Source organism: Sinocyclocheilus anshuiensis, unplaced genomic scaffold, assembly GCF_001515605.1.
Source record: "Sinocyclocheilus anshuiensis isolate Anshui unplaced genomic scaffold, SAMN03320099.WGS_v1.1 scaffold93, whole genome shotgun sequence".
In the NCBI taxonomy this organism is placed as follows: domain Eukaryota; kingdom Metazoa; phylum Chordata; class Actinopteri; order Cypriniformes; family Cyprinidae; genus Sinocyclocheilus; species Sinocyclocheilus anshuiensis.
In genome coordinates this window covers 314,595-333,292 of record NW_015539852.1, presented here as the reverse complement: position 1 = coordinate 333,292, position 18,698 = coordinate 314,595, and the positions used below count along the sequence as shown (strand labels likewise).

The 18,698-nt window shown below is 36.0% G+C and overlaps 1 protein-coding gene across 1 annotated transcript in view; it reads right to left on the bottom strand.

Moving 5' to 3' along the window:
- Positions 1-18,698, bottom strand: part of LOC107684653 (thromboxane-A synthase-like) — a 79,156-nt gene that overhangs the window by 47,392 nt on the left and 13,066 nt on the right. The window contains exon 3 of the mRNA XM_016480960.1: positions 2,767-2,860. Coding sequence (XP_016336446.1) covers positions 2,767-2,860 — 94 coding nt within the window. The remainder of the gene's footprint in view (positions 1-2,766; positions 2,861-18,698) is intronic.

Here is an 18,698-nt window from a genome sequence, read left to right as displayed (position 1 = left end):
ACAACGAATCACACAGTGCCTTCACGACATGGCGGCGGTGGCAACAATACTACAGCGAAAATAAAAGTTACGCCTTCTTTCTTTGCGTGAACATTTGGGCAGCGTTATGCAAATCTTCCCACATCGTGACGTAGATAAGTGGGGGCGTGTTAGAACGAGCCATTTAGGTAGGCGTGGCTGACTCTTAACTTTAAAAAAAAAAAGAATCTCTTTGGATTTGAGACTTTAGTCTTTGCAACTTTACAGATCTTCTTTATGCACCAAGAGCTTGTAACACTCCAAAGAGAAAGAAAAATTGAAATCGCATCATATGACCCCTTTAAGACTATATTCAGGGTAATAATAATAATAATTAATTACATTTATATAGCGCTTTTCTAGGCACTCAAAGTGCTTTACATTGTCAGGGGGTATCTCCTCATCCACCACCAGTGTGCAGCATCCACCTGGATGATGCGATGGCAGCCATAGTGCGCCAGAACGCCCACCACACACCAGCTTACTGGGTACAACTGTATTACGTCCCACTGTACAGTATTGTTCAAATGTTTTGAGTCAGTAAATTTTTATATACTTTTTATTTAGCAAGGATGCAATAAATTGATCAAAAGTGACAGTAAAAACATTTAAAATCTTACAAAAGATGACTATTTTTTAGTAAATTCTGTTCTTTTTAATGTTCTATTCATCAAAGAATCCACTGTTTTCAGCATTGACAATAATCAGAAATGTTTCTTGAGCATCTAATCAGCATATTAGGATGATTTCTGAAGGATCATGTGACACTGAAGACTGGAGTAATGACTGCTGGAAATTCAGCTTTGCTATTACAGGAATAAGTTGTTATAAAATATGAAATGAATGCATCCTTGGTAAGCATAAGAGACTTCTTTCAACAAAGTTTCCAATTAGTTATTAGTCCTCATTTATTCTTGATCAGTCTGGGTCATTTTCACCAAAAATCTAAAGTAAAAAGTACATATATATGCATTTTTGTATGAATATATTAATGAATTAATTCATTTATTCATATGATATATTATAAAAATGACATTTTATATGAAATTTTGTACTCTCCAATTAGGATCTGATACATAATGAACACAAAACTTGATTGTACTGTAAACTAATGTACACAAAACTGGAAACAGACTTTTCAAAACTAGACTGGATAACTTTATGCAACTTCTGGGTTTTTAAAATGTTTTTTTTGGTTCACTCGTCATCAATCCTAAACACAGACTTTGCTAACGTAGCCTACGCCTTACTTTCCTTCTCCTTTCTCTCTTTCAACATCTCCCTTTCCTCTTTTGCATTCTCACTGAATTTCTAACTTGAAATGCAGTCACCTGCCTCTTGAGAGGGGGTTGCGTCTGCGTCTCTAGTGCCAGTAACACAAAATGTGCATACAGTCGCACACACAGACCTACAGGATTTAGCTGAGAGGCTGGCCTGTGGAAGTGGGTCAGAGGATTCTGCTAGAGCAATGCTCTGGAGACCACTGTTTGTGAGACTGAGTCTGCTGACATGTGCACAAATCTACACACACGCTAATACGCACAGACAAAGGCTGCACAACAGCATACAAAAACCCACACACTAAAAAACGCACATACCTTTAGTTCACCTGGGGAGCTTCATCTAGACACGCAGTAATTATGCATGCATGCATATTCATTTACGCCTTTCACACTTCCATCTAATAACATCTAATCACAACGAGGAAGACATGAATTGAGATGAAAAATATTGAGAAAGGGAAACAGCCAGGCAGATCGAGAGGGAGAGAAGGAAGAGGGAGCCCTGTCATAAGCGGGTGATAGACAGACAGAATGAAAAGAGTGTTGTGAACGACATGCTGTCCATAGCTGTAACATATTGATACATTCATACAAAAGCTTATACAATACATTTTAACAGGTATAATTGTGGAAATAACTGAAGGTAATATCTGTTTGCTAAATAAAACCAACTAACATGATTCATATTATTATTATTATTATTATTACTATTATTTTGTTTCTGTACCCAATATTTAAAAAAAAAAAGACAAATGCTGTGAAAATACAGGTATTGGTGAGTACCAAAAATGAAAGTATCGGTATCGGACTCATTCTGAAAAAGTGGTATCGGTGCATCCCTAATTTTAATGGTCCATAAAATATCCTAATTTTCTTGTGTTCTTTTGATTTTTATTGTAGGGTGAAATATGAGCCAGACTTATTCTTTTATGGCATTCATCATTATTGGTTGCTGGATGAATCTAGGCATTTCATATTCACAAATGAAAGTCCATTTTATACTCTCACTGGAATCGAACAGCCCTACAGCAAAGAAAATTTGGCCTTTATTTCCTATAATCCACGTCAAATCATTATCATTAAACTACAGACTAGCAGAAATGAGAGTCCTCAAGGTAGCTGTTGATTTGCTACATTATAGCTTGGGACTGAGATTAAATTTAAAAAAAAAAAAAACAGAGAAGGAATTAAAACTATTAATTTTGCAATATTAAACCCACCCACTCTCCCCGTCCGTCTTTTATATTATCGTCGTAAAAGTACGCCATTCAGCACAGAGGGTAATCTGTTTGGAAATCACATGGCATTAGATGTCATTAGCGGTGAGTCATCTTTAATGAACACATCTAATGAAGTAAGGCTCACTGAGAGAAATAGCTTTGGGAGGGCGGTACGAGGTGTGGATGTGTGAGAAAGTGAGCGAATGCGTTTTGTGTTTCATTACGAAGTAAACAAAATATCTTACGTCTCGAAACATCATGAGGTTCCCAAAAAACGGAGAGGGCTTTGGGTGCTTGATGCCACATCGTTCCAAGACAGAGTAAGGGGAGATGGAGTACCTATTAAAACAAAGACAAAGAGGTTCAGTGAAAACATCCAGTCAGTGGGCCTCATTTATCAATCTAACGTAGAAACGAGCGCCGATCCGTGCGCACAAATCAACTTACGACAGAGTTCACGTGTGATTCATGAAACATTCGTATGCCGCCAATCTCATCGTACGAATGATCGCACGTTGATAAATGTGGCGGCAGAAAACAATCGTCATTTGCATATCACGCCCCTAAAAACACCCTGGTTTAGAAGCCTCGCCCTAGAGTTTACGACACAGAGAAACAAAACCCGGCCAAAAAGAGGAAGTAATCTCGTCAAAGAGAAATTGATCTTACTCCAAAAATACCCGTTAACCTTGTAATTGCAAACTATTAGGCTACATTAATTTATGTAATTCATATGTATATTAAAATACTCGTAAATATAAACAGCCTATTTAGCTCCCCTCACTCTACAACAAGTATTTTAAATTTAACAGTATTCAGAACAGAACAAGAATGAAAAATAAGTTTTAAAATAAACAGTGTAACTTTTATGTTTGGTTGACTGCATTTTAGTTTTATGATGAATAGCTGAAATGTCAGGCAACGGTATGTTGAACTAATGTTGTTTGTGTGTGCGTGAGGCGCCTGTGCGATCAGATTGATTTAATAAAATAAAGACATAATTAAATTCAAGTTTATTTGTATAGCACTTTTCACGATACAAATCATTGAAAAGCAACTTTACAGAAAATTATGTTTCAAACGAGCGTAGCCTATACTTGTTGCACAGTGTTTTTTTTTTCCCCCTTTTGTTAATCTGTTAATTTGTTAATATTATAGCCTATTATATATTTTGTGATCCTATTTATTTACCCCTACCCCTCCAACCAAAAGAGAATCTAGACACCCCTTCACGTGTACGCGCGAAACGGAGGGGTAGGGGAAAGGGGAAGGGCTAAGGGGTAGAATTGGGATTGGGCCTTAATTTCTGCTTTTCTCTTGCATGATGCGACGATTGAATCCTCATGGTCTTGTTTACGCTGCTATTCACGCATATAAAGCTAAAGCCCTGTATAAAACAAACAAAAAAACACTCTAATCTTACTGGTTAACGATCGACTAATGAGCTTCATTTGATGGTCAGGAAAATAAAAATTAACAAAATGCTGTCATTCTAGAATTCTCCACCACTTGCGTACACGAGCTGAGACCGGACGTGAGATTTCATCGTAGCCACCGCTCGCGTCCATATTGATAAATTCCAAGTTTTGCGTTGAAACGACCGTACACCCAGTTTTCTGTCGTACGTTCCTTTCGTACATGAGGCCTAATGACTCTTATTTCCATAGAGACATCACAGAGTTGTCTCCAGCATAATACGTCCTCCATTAACAAGAACTAAAATTTATGAGCACAAATCATTTCTCCCAACAATTCAAGTTTATTTGTATAGCGCTTTTCACGATACAAATCGCTGCAAAGCAACTTTACAGCAAATTAAGTTTCAACAAAATTTAGTGGTAGCTTATCAGTGGTGACTGTCAGTTAATGTACATATGGCAGAAATGTACGGAAAAATCAATTAAAGACATTATCAAACAGACGATGAAAAGACATAAAGAAAAGAAATAAAATGCATTAAGAGTGTCACAAAAACGAGCGTAGCCTATACTTGTTGCACAGTGTTTTTTTTTTCCCCCTTTTGTTAATCTTTTAATTTGTTAATATTATAGCCTATTATATATTTTGTGATCCTATTTATTTTATTCCTTTTATAGACTTAATTTCTGTTTTTCTCCTTTCACAGAAGCGCAGCAGGTGCATGATGCGATGATTGAATCCTCGTGGTCTTGTTTACGCTGCTGCTATTCACGCATATAAAGCTAAAGTCCTGTATAAAACCAAAAAAAGACATTCTAATCTTACTGGTTAACGATCGACTAATGAGCTTCATTTGACGGTCAGGAAAATAAAAATGAACAAAATGCTGTCATTCTAGAATTCTCCACCATATAAAGTTCAGGTAACTCAAAAACTTGCGTACACGAGCTGAGACCAGACGTGAGATTTCATCGTAGTCACCGCTCACGTCCATATTGATAAATTCCAAGTTTTGCGTTGAAACGACCGTACGCCCAATTTTCTGTCATACGTTCGTTTCGTAAATGAGACCCAGTGTGTCTGAGCATTATTAGAAAGACATGAAAAAAGTATGAAAAAACATGAAAGCGATTAAGAGAATAAATAGTGAAAAATAAAATCATTAGAAAAAAAGGGAGAAATTACGCTGCAAACAAATAGGCAGGTAAAGGGAAAATATATATTAATATAAATCAAATAAAAAACAATAATATTTTAAAAAATATTATTATATAAAAAGCAATACATTTCAATTTATTTATAAAATTCTAATATTATTTAATATAAAATAATATTATAGTGCTGTGTAGTCTCTCAATTAATAGGAACATCTTAGAAACTGCATGTATAATAATTACAAAAAAAAACAACCACACAATTCGTTGTGATTAAATAACAGACAAAAGCAATTCTAGGGCCATTGTTTAAATTGCTTGACAACATTAGGGCCCATTGTGGGCTTCCTTTGTCACAGGGTCTAGTACAACGTTCCAGGTTGTCCCCCCTTTCTGTCATACGTTCGTTTCGTAAATGAGACCCAGTGTGTCTGAGCATTATTAGAAAGACATGAAAAAAGTATGAAAAAACATGAAAGCGATTAAGAGAATAAATAGTGAAAAATAAAATCATTAGAAAAAAAGGGAGAAATTACGCTGCAAACAAATAGGCAGGTAAAGGGAAAATATATATTAATATAAATCAAATAAAAAACAATAATATTTTAAAAAATATTATTATATAAAAAGCAATATTTTTAAATTTATTTGTAAAATTCTAATATTATTTAATATAAAATAATATTATAGTGCTGTGTAGTCTCTCAATTAATAGGAACGTCTTAGAAACTGCATGTATAATAATTACAAAAAAAAACAACCACACAATTCGTTGTGATTAAATAACAGACAAAAGCAATTCTAGGGCCATTGTTTAAATTGCTTGACAACATTAGGGCCCATTGTGGGCTTCCTTTGTCACAGGGTCTAGTACAACGTTCCAGGTTGTCCCCCCTGATGACAACCCTGTGCTTATTGTAGACAGGGATGTAAGTGATGTATCGGAGAGCACTGGGAAGTGCTGCATTTCCTCGGAGTATGGAAAAGGGGACCTGCATTATGCTTGAGGATTGCATCTGCTGACACACCAGCGCTTCGACCACTTTTAACTTTGAAGTGAGCCGTGGGAGATGACAAGACGTTATTCACTCAAAGAGTGCATTTTTGTCCCCTAGAAGTTAAACGCCAATGTCTTAATCCACCAGAGAAAGAGAACAGCGAGTATTTATTCAAATGTGTGCAAATATTCGCTAACACTGGTGTACCGAAACCCATTTGCAAGTTAAGAAACACATTTCTGGGTGTTTATTCCACTATGGGCACTTTAATGTCCCAGGAGTTGATTTTTATTCAAACTTTTTGTTATATAAAGATCACATGTGTTTATTCCACTATGGGCACTTTAATGTCCCAGGAGTTGATTTCTATTCAAACTTTTTGTTATATAAAGATCACATTAAACTACACACTAAAAAATGCTGGGTTAAATACAACCCAGTGCTGGGTAAAATAGGGACAAACCCAGCAATTGGGTTGGTTTAACCCAGCGGTTGGGTTAAATGTTTAACCCAACCTTCTGGGTAGTAACCCAACTGCTGGGTCAAAACAACCCAGCATTTTTTAGAGTGTAGTGGTTCTCAATCAAGGGGCCCGGGGCTTACTGGAGGACCTTAGTAAACTTCGAAGGGGGGCCTCAAGATGACTTCAAATGAGACAAGACAACCATTAGCTTAAAAAAAGATGTAGCTTATTTTAACAACTGTTTTTTTATTGAAGAACCAGGATTCCCAAGCAATCTATCTATCTACCATGGCTTTATTTTTACTGTTTTTCAAATGTCTTTTATGCATAGATTTAACCTTTGTCCCCTATGGAGGACCAAACCTGCAGAAATGATAGATAGATAGATAGATAGATAGATAGATAGATAGATAAAGGAATTAATGATTTGATGAAACAAATTCATTTGTAATAGATTTTAATCCTGAATTTATTTTTATTGCCTTTTTTCTTTATTTATTACTTTCTATATTTATTTTTACATTTATTTGTATTATTTCTAACTTCTCTTTACTTATTCTTTCATTTTTTTTATTTTTTTATAATTAAATGTTTTTATTTTATTACTTATTCTTTCATTTTTATTCTTTCATCTTTCATTTATTATTTTATATATTTTTTTTATGCATTCATTTATTAGGTAAAATATTTTTGTAATATTTGACAAAGCATTTTCAATATTTCCTTTTATAAAAATTATTTATATCAGTTTTACACAATTCTGACCGTACATTATTTGTGTACAATAATGTACAACCAACAATTTAGCAATAACAGAGCCTTAATAATTATTTAAAAATAAAATTTTAGCTCAATAACTATTTAAAAATGAGTGTACTCTGTTACAATTGCAACAAGTGGGAAAATATCATTTAATTTAATATTCAATTTAAAAAAATCAAAATATTATTCCGTTTTTTTATTTTAAATTTATTTTATTTTATTTTACACTGCTTCTATTCCAAAAAAATGTTGATTTCCACCACAAAATAAATTCTGATTTGAGATGTTGAAATTAAGGACATTTTCATGACAGTTCAAACAAAACAACTTAAACTAGTGAGGGTTTATTCTCTAAAAGTCCAGTGCCAAAAGCCTGCATAGTTGAAGAAACACCCTTGTATGTTTTTTCCAATCATGTTTGGCTGGAAATATCAAACTCTTACTTCAGCATTGTGGCGAGAAGTAACTGCCACCCATCTTCCTCAGAAATAAAAAAAAGTACTGTAACCAAAAAATTCTGACATCCATCTCCTTCATAATCTCCAGCTCGGCAGGAGTTCATTACCATATTAACTGTCAGATTAGAGAGTGGGTCTTAACACATGCTGTAAAAAAAGAGCTGGAATGATAACTCATTTTATGACACGCTCTTAATTACACAGAAGCACGTCGCATCCTAACATGCTCGTCCGGTGTTGAAAGACGATGAATCCCAAGTCCAATCTGTCCGTGTCCAGATTCAAAACCATTTCTCACTTCAGCACAAATATATTCACCACGAGTCGTCAGACAAATATCCCCCAGTCTTTCAACTCATTACTGGTTAAGTGAACACAGAATTAATGTGAAACACATCCACAGCACTCAGCAGGGTGAGATCAGGTTTATCCCTAATAGTTGTGGGAAAGTCTTTCAGCAAAACAGGACCAAAGTTGATTTGTCCTTCATAACATGCCGTTTGGAACATTAACAACAGTTTGTTCCAGTTTTGCTGGAGTTCAATCAAAAATCTCTTTAGGGAACACCAGAATTAATGTGTTGCTCAAAGAGCAGGTGTTACTGAAGTGTGTCACAACTCATATGAAGCAGAATGTAGCATATTTCCAAATTTTGAAGGCAGAAAAGTTCAAAAGCAGCCAAAACTGATCAATAAAGTGACTCACATGTGAAAAGTCAATCACATGTGAAGCACAAAAGAAAGTCCATTTCAAAAGGATATTCTAATAGAGCATGTTGTTAGGCTAATACACGGCTCTAATAAGAACAACAAACATATAGAACACACAAATATTAGAATTGTGAATCCATCTTGTTAGCCATTTTAATTTACTAACAAATTGTAAATTTACTGTAAAAGTTAAATTTAACGTAATTTAAGCCTCACATGAACAGTCAATTTGTATATCAGTTACTGTACTGAAATGAGACCACATTTATGGCGTATGTGCCTGACAAATGTGACCTATATAGGGTGCAAACTTGACAATGAGACAAGCTATAATGTTGCATTCATGTCAGAAACGTGTCTATAATACCTTAAACGCTGTCTCTGTAGGAAACCTATTATGTTTTGGAACAGAGCCCATGTTTGTGCTTCTAATTTTTCACAACAGCACCTAAACGGTACGGTGTAAACAGACTTAAACTTCACTTTTTTTGTTATTCTTCCTTGCTAATATACACTTTCCCCCAACACAAGTTCACTTATGAATGTAAATGTTTTCACACCAAAAACAAAACTTGACCAGTTTTACATTTTCTGACTCTTAAAGGTGACATATCATGAAAATCTGACTTTTCCAGGTTTTAAGTGCTATAATCAGGTCCCTGATGCATCTACCAACCAAGGAAACGTGAAAAAGATTAACCCAATCACTTTGTTTTGGTAAGCCTTTTTCTGCAAGCCTCTGAGAAAACCAGCGCGTCTGATTTCGCTCCCTTGGTGACGTGGCAAAGGGATCTCATTATAATATTACCGCCCCTTAATCTGTAAGAGTTTCCATCCACGGCGCCGTCATTTTGATTTCGCAAGCGACAACGGTGTACCAGTTCTAATGCCATGGCGAAAGTTTGAGCAAAACATGCTAACTGTTCTGTCTTTGGCTGCACAGACGAGCACAGAACACTATTTAGAGTCCCAGCCTCAGAGGAGACAAGAGAGCAGTGGATTTATTGATTTATTTAATATATATTGCAGCTTTCTGTCCATGTGCTTCGGATGTGTGCGCTCAGAAAACCTCATATCTGAAGTTTAAACTCATATGGTTTAAAACGCATGATTTCAGCGCGATAAACATGATAATCAGAACCAAAACAGATGTTTTTAGCAGATACGAGCTGTAAAGGTGCAGCTCTATTCTGGAAAGGGGTCGGGGAGCAGCAGCTCATTTGGATTTAAAGACACAGGCCCGAAAAACAGTGTGTTTCTGCTTCCATTCAAAATAGGCATTTTCAAAATTATATAATAAATGATCTGTGGAGTATTTTGAGCTGAAACTTCACAGACACATTCTGGGGACACCAGAGATTTATATTACATATTGTAAAAAGGGGCATAATATGTCACCTTTAATTTAGATGAATTTAAGAAGTTGTTTTTGCAACTGTGCCTTTTAAAGGGAAAGATCACCAAATTTCATAATTGTCATAATTTGACATAACTGTTCCAAAGCTGTATTTTTCTCTGGAACACAAAGAATGATATTTTTCAGAAACAACACTGGACCCCACTGACTTTCATGGTACAGAAAAAAATTAATCTTTTGTGCTCCACAGAAGAAAGAAAGTCATGCAGGTTTGAAATGACACGAGGGCGAGTAATGATGACAGAATTTTGTATTTTTCAATGAACTACCTCTTTAAAGAAGGTTCAAGTTTTTACAAACCGGCATGAATTCTTTTCTTCTTCTGAACACAAAAAATATATATATTTTGAAGAATGTTAGTAACCAAACAGTTGCCAGTAGCCATTGAATTCCATAGTATTTTTTTTATACTATAGAGGTCAATGGCTACTGGCCACTGTTTTTGGTTGCCAACATTCTTCATAATATCTTTTTATGTTTAACAGAAGGAAGAAACTCATACAGGTTTGGAACAACTTGAGGGTGAGTAAATAATTACAGAATTGTCATTTTTAGGTGATCTTTATGTCTATACACTACAGTATATGTTGATGACTGTTATGACTGACTAACCTCTGTTTACCAGTTACATTCTGCCGAACACTGAATAGATGCTGATGTGTAAATGTGCAAAGTCATATTAATGTGCTCATGTTTCTGATGCCAATACCGAGATGTTATCTGAATGACCCATTTTTGCAGCTTAGTTTCCGTAAACGGTCTGAGTGTACACTTTGTGTTCTGAACGTTATAGTACACAGTACATATACAGCACGAGACAGCACACAACTGCATGACGATCAATTGTAGTTCAATGCAAGCCTGAGCTGACTGACAAATCCAGCGAGGCATCTCCTCCGTGTGTCTCTCCAGGCTAGATAAACAGATGCTGATGTAGCTTATCAGTGAATACGCCTGGCCATTTCTGAGGCCTGTGCCAGGGGCAAAGATAGAGAGACAGAGATGTGCCACAGGCTAAATATACTGGGAAAAGGCCAGGATGGAAGACAGTCCCTAAAAATACCACTAAAATTCACACCCAGCCTCCTTGTTAAATATTTACCTAAAACTTACTCTCTGTCCTTCCCAAATGCGAATGTTAGAGGTCCTACAAGGTAAGGAAGGACCACTGCTTGGGACCGACACAAATATATCAAACCTGTTTCAACGTAAAAAAATGTATGTGCACACAAGCTGGACACTCTGACAAACACAAACTTCTCCAAGGCTGATATAGTTAAACTTGCACATCATGAAGTCATTCAAATGTACGAGTTTAGGGTGACCTGTAACTTTGGGGTGAATGAGCAGGAAGGGAAGGAAAGATTGAGACAACCATGTCTGGCTGACAGCAAGAGACTCACTTTTTTTTTCACAGCGAGGTTGGAAGGAACAGGCCAGCCAATGTTCTCATTAGGACCAAAAGTGCCATAAAGGAGGACAGATACAGTGTGAGGTGAAAGAGGAGTGACAAACTGAAAAGTTGCTGTCCAGATTCTGGGAAAAGAAGCATTTTTTTCCTTTCTGGTAAAGAATCAAGATGCGCAAACTGTGGCTCTGTTCCAAAAACCAGTGAGCTGCATATGCAGGTAGCATTTGAAGGCAGTATTTCCTAACCTCACACAACCGCACAGGTAAAGATTAAGTACCACTTCATCACTCAAATATATTATAACGAATATAATTTAGCATTAAAGGGTTAGTTCACCCAAAAATTCTGTCATTAATTACTCACCCTCATGTCGTTTCAAGCCCGTAAGACAAATTAAGATATTTTTGATGGAATCTGAGAGCAGATGAACGAAGGTCTTACGTGTTTGGAACGACATGAGGGTGAGTAATTAATGACAGAATTTTCATTTTTGGGTGAACTATCCCTTTAATATATTATTATTAACATCAATTAAAACCAAAACGCTACAAAAAATATTTTTCTTAGTCAGTATTTTGTCTTGTTTTCCAGTATAACATTTGTAAATTGACTTCAAAAGAAAAATGACATGATATATAGTCTTGTTTTCTGAAAAATGCATTGTAGTTAAATGAGTTTATGCTTAAATGTGGTAAGAAAAATTCTAACTTGTTTTCGCTTTTAATAACAAGTATATTTTTCTTACCCTATTAGCAGATATGTTTTGTGCAGTGTAATATGGGTAAAAACAGACTAAGCAAGTAGCTTCCTCTTTCTTTGATGGACCTGAGTTTGTTTGTATTTCAAGTTCTGGGGGCAATTATGGAGAAACTAAAGACCCAACGGCAAATTAGTTTAGAAAGCAATTCCAGATGGGACTTTAAACAAAATCATTTTCCAGTCTTTGTGTGGTGGATTCAATAGCACAGAAGCTAAATAAGTGTAACATATCTCCGAATAACAGCGAATAAACTGTAACTTGTAAAAAATTTTTGTGAAGTAACAACTTAAACTCTTTTCATTGACCATCTGATGCATACACACTATACATGAAATATTAAAAACTAAAATATTTATAAATACTAGTAAAATGGGGAAGCCCTTTCCCCATTCTATTAGTTTTTTTTTGTACATTGCTTTGCAAGTTTTTGTGTTCTGCACTGATATATCATTACGATATAACTAGGGCTGTAAAAAATAATGCATTAAATTCTGTGGTTAATATTAATACTAAGTGTTAAAAATGATGGCACATATTTTACTCTAGTGTTGAATGGTTATAATTACTCATCCCCAGAAACTGATTAAAAAAATCAATTTAACAGAGGCATTAGTATTGGTATAAAAATACCAAAAAACTTGGTAAAAAAGATGGCATTAAAGAAATATCCAATCTTTATGTTGTGAATTGCAGATTCAGTGTGAAAATATGATTACAAATCCTAATGTTAAGTGCGATTAACCAAGATTGATTCATTTCAGAAAAATATGATTTATTAGTCGAATGACAGCACTATATAACCCATTTTGTAGTGGTACCATTTTCAGTGTTAAACTCCCTTAAACAGACCCATAAAAACAAAATAAACTATGTTTGCACATTTTATATTACGATTACACTTATATTGCAGCCAGAATCACCTGCAGATTTTTTGCTGATAATAACACCAGACTACATTCTCGTCTTTATCATATGCATTCACAAACACTCATAATTACACTATATTTCCACATTACAGCATCACACAACACTAACACTTTCAAGCTCAGTTTACTAAAACGTAGAGTTTATGTAGCAGACAGTTTGTATGTTTCAGAGAAGGCCTTTTAGTATCAGCAAACATCTCCTAAAGCACTCAGACGAACACATTGATCCTGCCGGGCATAAAAGTGCAAGCTATAATTGCTCTGAGCTGCTACTAGTGTCTCTCTTGATCATCCATGACACATTTGATTTCTTTTCTATTGTAAGAGCCTATTAAAAATGGGCACCAATAAAAGCGCATTGATTCATGCAGGATTAGCCCATCGGACAGGAGTTTTATCACGGCCACAATATTACCAGCTCCCTTCTGTCGCTCTCACGCGCACACTAACGTGTGCAGCTGCAGTCACATGGACCGTGATTTGCCAGCTTTCCACTCAATAGACTGCTGATGGTGCCGTGGGCCTGGGTGGGCTACAGAGCGAGTGTGTGCATGGGGAAAGCGATGCCCAGAACTGCTTAAGCGGTCTGCTGGTGGGCAGAGTACGAGCTCCCCTGTGGAGTTTTGTGCAGTACCCAGACCTGGATCAGACGCTTGGCGGTCACGCCGCGGTAGTGAGCTCAGGCTGCACATTTATCTCTGAGAGCAGAGAGCTGCTGCGATTGATCAGCTGTGGAAGAGGAGGCGCTACGGTCCAGCACAACACCAAACAATCTGCGACGGCAAGACTAGCGACACACAGCAACAACAAACACAGGACGGAGAGCCAAATGAGTTTAAACCACACAGTACACAAGCACATGATTTAAAAGCAAATTCAGTGTTTAAAATGCACATAGTGGACAAATAAACAATGCAGAGTTGAGATCATGTTTCTTAGGCAAAGCAAGGCAAGGCAAGTTTATTTATATAGCACATTTCATACACAATGTTAATTCAAAGTGCTTTACATAAAAGAAAAGAAAATAATAATAAAACAAATAATCACAACAATAAAACAAGGAATTTAAAAACATTGAAAATGATTTAAAAATTGATTTAAGAGGTTTAAAATTAATTTAAAACAGTTAAGAATAGAAAATGATTATACATAAAATATAGTGCAATCAGTTCGGACATTTCACAGTGCTCATTCAATAAATGCACAGCTAAACAGATGAGTTTTGAGTCTGCATTTAAATGTGACTAATGTTTTAGCACATCTGATCTCTTCTTGAAGCTGATTAGTACAGATACTGTACCTCTTAACACAAGTAACCTGAGCCAATTTGAACAAAAGGCTTGCTGATAGCATCAAAGGACAATTTTACTATGTGTATAATGATTCATTTTTAAATGTCATTGATTCACTGGTATTGGTATCGACTAGAGTTGTGATCCAGAATTGAATTAAGACTGCCTTTTAAATTTCAATTCAGTTCCTGAATTTGAATTTAGGATGCAAATATTATGCAGATTCAGAATTAACATGGACTGAATTCTGAAAAACTGTAATTTTAGCTGGAAAAGCCAAAGGCAAACTTTGAATGTTGGCTTGACAAAGACTTGTTTCAAAGTTTCATTTATAGATTTATAGGCTATAATTATACAGAGGTATGACATAACAATGGGTTGGTAATAGCATTTACTAAAACTAGTACTTTGTGTTGGAGGAATACTTAATTTCCAAAAGTGAATGAACTGCGTTCAATTTCTTAGAATCCCTCTTTCTGTCATTCCAACTCTACTTGTCAGGTGTAGCCAATTAAATTCAAAATCCAACTTATGAATTAAAAGGGAGCCAGTTCTTTGATTCTGAATTTTGCTTAACCTCTCATATCAATTACTGGTACTGTGGCAATCCTAATTAACATGAAACATAGATTCCTCATTATCGTCTCAAACCAAATACCAAGGCCAGTATCTGAAATCAGACACAAAGGATCGACAAGGTCTCAGCCTGAAACCCTCTTAATCTCAGTAAGGAACACAAATGAGATTGTGTCATTCATGCACAGAGGGGCTCATACAGGGGCGTCCAGTTTGACACAGGCTCACTGCTACGCATTTCAAATATTCTCCTCTGTCACATAATCAATCGCACACAGGACTCAGAGGATCACACAATGAAAATCAACCTGCATTTTCATACATACAGTAGAGGTAGATGATATACACTACACGCTGAAATGTTTAGGGTCAGTAAAATTATTATTTTTAAAGAAATGTATACTTTTGATCAATTTAATGCATCCTTGATGAATAAAAGCAACAGTAAAGGCTTATAAGTCTCAAAAAAATTATATTTCAAACAAATGCTTTTCCTTTGAACTTTCTATACAAGAATCCTGAATAAAATGTTTCACAGTTTCTACAACAAATATTAAGCAGCACAACAATTTTTAACATTAATGATAATAATAAATATTCCATGAGCAGCAAATTAGCATATTAGAATGGTTTCTGAAGGATCATGTGACACTGATTCCTGGAGTAATGATGCTGAAAATTCAAGGTAACTCGGTCCTGTTAAAATAATTTAAATATCTAAAAATTGTTTAATAAGCCTATCATTTCTTTCAATGCATTTTATAAAAACAAAACAAAAATAAATCATTATATCATAGATTTATTATTATCTTCTCAGCAGTTTTTGAATCATTTTTTCTTCAAAATCGATCAATAAAAGATACATTTTTGATTTGTTATAAATAATCTTATCCTTTGATTTGAGTTCCAAACAGAAGACGAAAATAAACAAATTAGGCAAAGTACTTTATCATTTTTTAAGTGCTATACTTTAGGCATTACTGCACACACTAATTTGGGTCTATAAACCTCTTTCAAATGGATACTCTTCTCTAGCTATTGATGTAGATCATCGAACGAATGCCGTGCAGCTTTTGTGTCAGTTAGTAAATAGCTATTATTGAACATTTACCACATGACGTATTTACATTTGATTTGTGCACAGAGATGCATTCATGTAGACATCTATTTTAACAAAGTCATGTGCTGTTACTGTACCCAGAGGGATTGTTGAGTGCCGCCATGTAGCTGAGATAACCAACCTACACAGTTGATGTAAGATATTCTTGTTTACCGACCCGTGTCGTCACGCTATGCAAACTAATGGCTGCATGTTAAAAGCCCCTCACTGAGTTCAGAGGGTTTTTTGAATGACTTCTAATTCCTCTCATCACTAGGCGACATGCACTTACAATTCAGCATACCAGCCTTTATTAAACACACAAACACTTTTCCCTCATTATAGCTTCAGTCCGTGTCAGGCTACAGAGGAAGGAGTTCACGTGTCATTTCAGTGCTCAACCATCGTCAACCATCCATCAGTGTGCTTCTTTAAAATGAAGACAAAGGAATGAACCAAGAGAGAGAAGGCAGTTTGAAAAGAAGTATATCTTGCCCTGTCACCTCCTCACTGCTGAAGTGCATTGTGTGTGCAGGTGCACATGTGTAGCCAGCTGTGAGACAACAATAACCAAAAATAGACTGAAAAATGGCGCTAAAATAGACGTGTTGAACGGGCCTGCTGTGACATCTCTCTCTCGTCGACATTAGTCATGTGAGTCCCTCCGGTTCCATAACACCTCCCCAGGACCCAATCCCATTCTTCCGAGCCTTTCCACACAAAACATGGTGCTATTTCCAGCCCTCAGCAGGGACTATACGGCATGTCTCGCCACACTGACTTGTTAAAGACGGCTGAGAGAGTCTGTATCAATCTGAAACTCAGACGTGATGTAAAACGACAGTGGCTTAAAAGAACAGTTTGTCCAAAAATTCTGTCATTATTGATCATTTTTAGAACATTACTTGACAGTGTCATTATTTACTCACCCTTGTTGTTCTAAACCCATATTTCTTTCTGCTGTGGAGACAGTTTGAATAATGTACTGATTCCTGGAATTACTATAGAAAGGAAGTGAGGCTTTAAGAATGATCTTCAAAAAGGACATAGGCACCATAAAAGTGGTCATGCTCTATATTTCAAACCTTCTGAAGCCATACAATAGCTTTGTGTGAGGAACAGACTGAATTTTAAGTCATTATTCCCTAAAATCTTTTCAACAATTCTATTGCCAGAATGATTCAGTCTTGATTTTATCCAGTTCCCAAGTTATAGATCCGATTGATTGACAATTGGAAGCTCATTTCTGCCACTGAATAAAAAATAAAAAGGGTTACTGGTAATTGTCAGACTTTGTTCCGTGTTTTGTGTGTCTTGCTCCCCATGTGCCTTCCTACGCCCATATTTGGTTAGTTTCCTGTTCCTGTCCTGATTAGGTTTATTTGATTCCAGGTGTTCCCCATTTTATGTCTATTGATCCCAAGTGTGTCTCGTCATCCCCTCCTCCTGTGTGTATAAATAGGGTTCCCTGTGTGTGCTCCAGCGTCCGGTAGTGTTCAGGTCATGTTCATGTCATGTCTACATGTATAGCGTGAGTGGTCCTTTGTGTTTATTAAACCCATTTGGATTAATGTGCTCCTCGTCTCTCTCCGTTCCTTGCTCCACAGTCTGCTCAGCAGTGCACCCGTAACAGTAATTACCTCGCAATTCTGACTTTTTTTTTTTTTCCTCACAATTTGTGAATTCACATCTTGTGATTCTGACTTTTTTCTCAGAATTGCAAGAAGTAAACTCCCAATTCGGAGGAAAAAAGTTAGAATTGCGAATTAAGTCAGAATTGTGACATTTAAACTCGCAATTCTGAGAAAATATTGTTCCCCCGCCCTCCCCTCAGAAAAGGATTTTATTTCACACAATAATGAGTTTATATCCTGCAATTCTTACTTTTTTCTCGCAATTCTGGCTTTATAACTCGCATTTGAGTAAGAACATAAAAAGTAAGAACTGGCAGTTTGTATCACGCAATTCTGAGAAAAAATGTCAGAATTGTGAGATGAAAGTCGCAATTACCTTTTTTTTTTTTTTTTTTATATTCAGTGGCGAAAATGGGCTTCCACAATTAACAGCTGTCTAAACGACTGAAGTTTTGGTCTGTTTTTGTCTCACAAAGCTATCATATGGCTTCGGAAGATATAAAATATAGCACATGTACAAGTTGTGTAAGTTATCATACTATATGGTGCTTTTGCATCACTTTCAAAGCTTGTAAGCTTCAGTGCAATTCTTCAAGTACAAGTATGTGGGAGCATTTTACACTTTAAAAATAATTTAAGTCTAATATTCCAAGTCTTCTAAAGCCATATGACAGCTCTGTCCAGGATCAAAGTGAATTTCATGTCATTATTTGGTGAAATTTTTTTAATCTGCTGTAAGTCTCCTTGAGTTCATAAGAAAGATTCCATTTGTTTTCTTTTGACTCTGATCTTTTAAATCAGGGGTCACCAAATTTGATCCTGGAGGGCCGGTGTCCTGCAGAGTTTAGCTCCAAACTTGGCTCAACACACCTGCCTGGAATTTTCAGTGGAGCTAAACTCTGCAGGACAACGGCCCTCCAGAACTGAGCCTGGTGACGCCTGTTTTAAATGAATCTCTTGTCTGAATTATTCATTCATGATTTGATCCGGTTCACACAACTTATCAACTTAATGCGGTTAACAGCTGGAGGTCAATAATTACTCTTATTTTGGTCTGTTTTCTTCAACTATCATATGACTTAAAAAAAAAATAAAAAA